This window comes from Cyprinodon variegatus, unplaced genomic scaffold, assembly GCF_000732505.1.
Source record: "Cyprinodon variegatus isolate N-32 unplaced genomic scaffold, C_variegatus-1.0 Scaffold174, whole genome shotgun sequence".
In the NCBI taxonomy this organism is placed as follows: domain Eukaryota; kingdom Metazoa; phylum Chordata; class Actinopteri; order Cyprinodontiformes; family Cyprinodontidae; genus Cyprinodon; species Cyprinodon variegatus.
In genome coordinates, this window is record NW_015150627.1 from 842,470 (window position 1) to 849,009 (window position 6,540).

The following is a 6,540-nucleotide window of genomic DNA, read 5'->3' on the forward strand; positions in this document are numbered from 1 at the left end:
GTATCCGAAGGGTCATCACTCAGCTCGTTATTCATTCATTTTATTTATTTGGCAGGGCTTATGGGATTGTGTAATAAACATGTTTTATTACAAGCTCAGGCAGCAGAGCACTTCACAAAACTGAGGGGAAGTTTACACATAGAAATGTGACACTGGGAGAAATCTGAGCGAAAGATACATAGAATTATTATTTAATGCGCTGGCACTGCCAGGAGTTGCAGCAGAGCAAAATCTCTAACAAATGTATTTTTTTATAATGAAATAAGGAGGTGAGAGAGAGGAAGTATGTTTGTAAGGTTTGGAATAGCTTCTAATGCCAGCCATGAAAATCATCCATCCATCTTCAGCCGCTTATTCCATCAGGGTCGCAGTGGGGCTGGTGCCGATCTCCAGCAGTGTAGGGGCGAGAGGCAGGGTACATCTTGGACAGGTTGCCAGTCTTTTACAGTGAAACACAGACAAACCGAGAGATACAACCATGCAAACACACCCACACCAAAGGACAATTTAGAGAATCCAATTAGCCTAACAATCATGTTTTTGGAATGTGGAAGTAAGCCGGAGTACCCAGGAGGAACCCATGCATGCACAGGGAGAACATGCAAACTCCATACAGAAAGACAACGAGACCCCAGGAATTGAACCCAGAACATTCTTGCTGCAAGGCAACAATGCAACACATGCAGCCCCCATGAAAAACACTGATGCACTATTTAACTGAATTATTGTCCTCAGGGATTTGTGGATAGTTGGCAGGTACTGTAAGATATATACATTATTAAATACATCAAAAGTTTGGTTGTTCATAGTTTTTTGTTGGTTTTTTTAATGCTTTATTGTGTAACTTAACTCAAATGTAGGCAACAGGTTAACAGTCTCATGACTGAATATTTTTTCGAAAGATTTTGAAAAACAAAAATTACACGTAATGGAGGGAAAGCGTGGGCATAACAATTGGAGGATTTTAGGAAACTAAAGTAAACTTGACACTTGGGGAAATAATGACCTGAATTCAAAACAGATTGCAGATTTGAATGACAGCTTGGAGCTAAGAAAACTGAGAAAACTTAATGGGAGGAAACTAAATGATCACATAGGATGCAGGGAAATTAATAAATTAAAAAGTGAAAACAAAGCAGAGTTAAATATAAAAACACAGAAAGAATAATTTAAACTCAAAGACAATGAAAACAAAAAGGAAAAGCTGGCAAAAGCTTGTTGATGCAATTGTTAATCAAAATTCAACCTGTTACAATGAAATCTATTCTCTAATTAAATTAGAGGACGACTTAGTAAACACACCTCACTAATGTGGCACATGTCATGTGGGAAAATGTTTCTGTAGCTTGACACCCTATTCATATATTCTTTATGTATCTCAAGGTATCACACTGTTAGAAGTAAATCAAAATTATTCTAAAGTTAATTTGGAGGAATTTCACATTAGAAACGTATATTACTGGTCAAGCATTCATTTCTGTTCATTTAGATAATTGTGACATAGGTAATTAGAAACCCAAATTCAATTTCTCACAAAAAAAAAAGTAGAACAAGCGGATTTTTCAAAAACTGTGAGCTGTCCAACAGTCAGCAACATCTGAAATTGTTAACCAAAACTTTGAAGCCAAGCCTGGTTAAGAGTTTGTGGAGACTCACAAGGTTTATACTGTTTGTTTTCAGTCTTTCAAGAGCATCCACACAGAGATGTATCAAGGACAGGAGGTAAAACTATTATATCCCCTATTTTAACCCTCTATTGAACCACAGACAACATCAGAAACATCTTACCAGGTAGGAAGGAGGAAAAACATTTTTTTGCTCATTGGTCTAAAGTACCTCTTGTGGATGAAAGTACATTTATTCCATTAAATCCAGAAATATACCTCAAGATGAAGAAGGGGGGGAAATGCAAACACTAAGTTGATTGCGGTTCTCTTTTAAAATTCCACTGTCTTTGATGATTTGAAGAGTCACGTCATGTGAAGTCGGTCCATAGTGTTGTTTTAAGTCCAAAGTCAGCATGGCTTTCGACTTCATGGTACCCTCTGTTACAAGCTTTATGAAGATGCTGATTTATTCTGCCAGCAGAACTTGGCACCTGCCCACCCTGCAGAAAGTACAAATAGCAGCTTTAATGACCAAGATACCACTGTGCTTAGTTGACCATTTAACTGACCTGACCTAAGTCCCTCTGAGATTCCATGGATTTTGCCTAGGCAAAGAGAAGACACAGCAGACCCCACAATGTGGAGTAGCTGAAGGCAGCTGTTAAAGCAACCTGAGATAATTTAACACCTCAGCAACGCCACAGGCCGATTGCCGCTGTGGTACAGCAGTAAAGGTGAGTATTCATAAGAAAATAAAACAAAGTATTGAGCTCAAATACATGAAGTCAGCAAGGAAACAACTTTTTGTTTATTATTTAACTTGTCTTAATTCTGTTAGAATTTTCTAAAAAACTATATTTTGGATTTTGGATCCCATAAACCCTTTAAAATATTTAACTATGCAATGTATGATTTTTTTTTTTATTTGTTTGTTTTTTCTTTTTCCAATCTAAGCAATTGCAAAAAAAATCAATTCATAGTCCTTGGAGTTTCTATTTGCTGCTTAAAAGAAAATACCTTTACTGCAGATTGATGCAACCTCAATGAATTGTGAGCAGTGGATGATCTGCAGTAAAATGCCTCACATCAAAAAGGAGGAAGGGGCAATTTAAAAAAAAAACTTTCATCAGTGAAATACTACACCTCCAACAGTTTTTGCAGCACACACATGAACAAACAACTGAATAAGTTAAAAAAAAAAAAGGAACAACTGATGTGCTTCATGCAACATCATTCAATGCTTGCTGTGGGCATGCACATGAGTTGATGCTGTAATTGTGTAGCAAAAATGCAGCTTTCTAACTTGATGCTTTTCACTGTGGAAAGAGGCATTTAGCAGCAGCTGCAGAGTACATCTTCTAGACGGACTCTTTCACCTGCTTGCTCAGGGTGCACTGAATGCATAGCAATTCTCATTTTTCCTTTTGTCTGTCTGTTTATGGTGCTCACATAGTCCAAAAAAACTTCCCCCGATGTAAAAAAAAAAAAAAAGAATAAAAAATCAACAGGGTCCACAATGATTTTAAAGAAACCTTTCTGGGATGTGTAATTATGCACGAATACCGACAGAAATATTAGCTCTATGAGTCATGTTTTATTGTATCGAGATAGACATGTTAAACCCCCAACTGTACTTAGAGTCAACAAAGGGAAACTTGTGACATTGTCTCCGCGCCCCCCTTTCCAGCAGATCTGCTAAATGTCAGCAAACTGGTTCTGAACGGAATCCCAATTTGCCTTGGAATTAGCGCTTTTACGCTGACGATCTAATCATTTAGACAATTTATTGCCTGCTGCTATTATCTCTCAAAATAAGCTGTTCCCTTCACCGTGATCATGTGATAAATGTGGAGAAGTCTTGCCTCAGAGCCCTGCGCGGCGTCTCCTCTCTGAGCTGACAGCGTGAGGGAGACGCTCTGTGACAGCGGCCGCAGCTTTACTTTTTATCCGACCATCTTTGCCATTTTTACGCTGATCTAAATCATTTTATTTCCTATTTTTACGCTGATCTAAATCATTTTTATTTCCTCGTTTTCGCATGTAAACCAAATGTAAAGTTCGACTCATGTATCCATGTTTTTCTAAGAAAAACAAACAAACAAAAAAAAAAATCATAAAATAAAAAAGAGAAATGGGCAGGACAACTGTTCTATTAAAACCTTTATTTTCTAAATCGACGCATGTCATTTTAAATTAAATTAAGGTTTGGAGAACAATCCAGATTTAAAGGTATATATGTCTTAACCTAAAATACAGAGTGGTTTCATACTACAAATAATGTCGCGTTCACTTTGCAGTTCATTTTTAGGTGACGACAAGAGTGGATGCATTTCAGCTATTTGTACTTAAAAAAAACGCATTTTATTAAAGTTATTAAAACTCAGTTTTTATTATTATTATGGCCAAAAAAGGAGTAAAACTTTTTTTTCCCTATAGAGTGTGATTTCCATCTAAACTGTCTTATTTGTGTCAGCACTGGCAATAATGATAGTGAAGAAAATAACCCCACAGCATGATGCTGCCACCACCAAACCTGCTTCCTTGGCGGGCCAAAAACATTTCTAAGTCTGTCGTTCCTGACCAGCGCGCCTGCTGCTTATAGAGTTCTCACAGGTTTAAGCACAAAGCAAAAGGTAGGAAATCAAAGTTTTTCTTCTCACTTTACTTCTATAAATGCAGCGTCCATGCTCAAATTCCACGTCATGCACCTCTGCGTAATTTCTGCTGTAACCGCCGTGGTTATTGTGATTAATTCCGAATGTGCAAATGCCGACCGATCCTGTTTTAATTTACTTTGGCAGAACTCCGTTTGTTTATTTAATTTTATAACTTGGCAGCAAAAAAAGTTCGACTGGATTTCTTTTGACCAGTTGTCTCTTGCCTGTCGAAGGACATCATCCCCACATCACCATGCTGCCACAAACACAGCGCTTTACTTGCAGGCCAAACAACTTCGATTCTTTCTAATGACGAGAGCAAATTCGTTATATTTGTTATCTCCCCCAAATCGCTTGTAGCGCGCTTCATTAAAATAAACAAACAAATGAATACAAATATTTTTCCGCCACAGCTCAATTCAACCGAGTCCTTTGTGAAGGGTAGAATTGTTTAAGACATGTTTCTTTGTTTTTTAAAATAGTTCCTACAATTCACAACCGGTTAGATCCCTTTTATACATTAACTGTACAGCTTAAAGAAGAAAATCTGAATAAAATTAACTACAAAATGCTTCTTTCCTTGTTTTATTCCCTCAAAAATTATGCATTAAGTCGTGCGCTTTATTAAACACGGCAAAGTTTTTGAATGGAATTTCACCCACTTAATGGCCTACATGATTACATAGGCCTAGTTTAAAAGACACTATTTATTACTTTGCTACTTTTATGGCAATGAAAGGAACACATTTTTGTGTTTTTCAAAGCCCAACAAAAAAAAAACATTAGTTTTTTATTTTATTTTAAGATTGAATATGTTTGATATTTCTTTAAAACGCACATTTAAATCTTTTATTTTATTAAATATACAATGTGTTTTTACATTATTAGAATGTGGGAAATATTCAGGGAGCTTCCAGCAAACTGATTTAAATAGATTCGTATTCAGATCTAATATTTTTGATTGACACTGTCGCTTCACGGAGGCGTAAATTAAACCACTGTGCGCTAAAATTACCAAAGAGCGCGTTATGAAGTGATGAAAATCAAACAACACTAAAATTAAAACATAATGAGTATGCATCTATTGTGTGGAAATTGTCCGCAGTTTTAATAGCAATATGTTAGTTGGTTTTAAAATACATCAATAAAAAGTATTAAAATGAAATAAATAAAAAATACAAAAATGTAAAATTACCATCTAAACACTGGATTTAATTTTACATGCTGTTAGCGCAGTTGGTAACCCATGGTAAGAAAAAAAAAACTGAAAAAGGAAAAGAGTTTGTAGAAAATATACCAAAGTTTGTCATGCCTGTAAAGAGGATTTGGCTTCATTTCAGATGAATTGTTTTCAAAGTTTTATTTGTAAACATTAAATATTTCTTTCTCTCTAAAGATTTTGAAGTCGGAATCGAAAGCGTTTACACAAGTTGTAATTATTACATCATGATGCCAAAAATGATCGAGGCCTACATCACAAACTTTTTTTTTTCCCTTTCGGCTTCCAGAAGTGTTAAATCAAAGCTACTTAGACGTTCATAAAGACATTTAAAAAAAATCATAGACAACGTGCTCAGCGTGAACTTTGATGGAGTTATTTTTTTTTAAATCGTTTAAATTGCACCATGCTTTAGTGTAGCTCCTGGCAATAGAAATAATAAATATATAGAAACGCTTATATTCAACAGCAACAATACTTACAGCACATACAAACAAGGAATGTCTGACAGTTTTTTTCGTTGTTTTTTTTTTTTTTTTACAAACACCATGAAGGAAGGGGTCCCCTCATGTTTTTCTATACAGATGATGAGATATTATAAGGAGTGCCATAACTACCAATCTGTATCAAATCTAGCAGACTACATAGTGTCCGGTATATTTTTCTATATATAGACATCACCTCAGCAAGTGCCTATAAAAGAACAAGAAAGAAAAAAAAAAGCAGAAAGGTGGAACATGCGTTATCTTATCTGGAGACTTTTTGGGAATCCGGTCAGAAACACATATATAGGCACAAGTCCAAAAAAAAAAAGGAAAAAAAAGTAGAGAAAGTCTTTTTTTCATTATAACAAAGTCTGTACACATGTTATAAATCGATGCGTTTTGAGGCATCCTGTATTCTATTATAATATACAGTGTTATGCATGTGATTGTTGATTCATATAAGCTATATAGAAATGGAATATATTACACTGTCTTGTGTTGAAAGAAAGAAAGAAAGAAAGAAAGAAAGAAAGAAAGAAAGAAAGAAAGAAAGAAAGAAAGAAAGAAAGAAA

The 6,540-nt window shown here is 35.4% G+C and overlaps 1 protein-coding gene across 1 annotated transcript in view; it reads right to left on the minus strand.

The window, feature by feature from the left end:
* Positions 1–1,209: 1,209 nt before the first annotated feature.
* The window catches only part of nr4a2 (nuclear receptor subfamily 4 group A member 2), a 9,302-nt gene continuing 3,971 nt past the window's right edge, over positions 1,210–6,540 (minus strand). Inside the window, exon 9 of the mRNA XM_015378514.1 lies at positions 1,210–2,107. Within this exon, the coding sequence (XP_015234000.1) occupies positions 2,058–2,107 (50 nt within the window). The 3' untranslated portion in view covers positions 1,210–2,057. The remainder of the gene's footprint in view (positions 2,108–6,540) is intronic.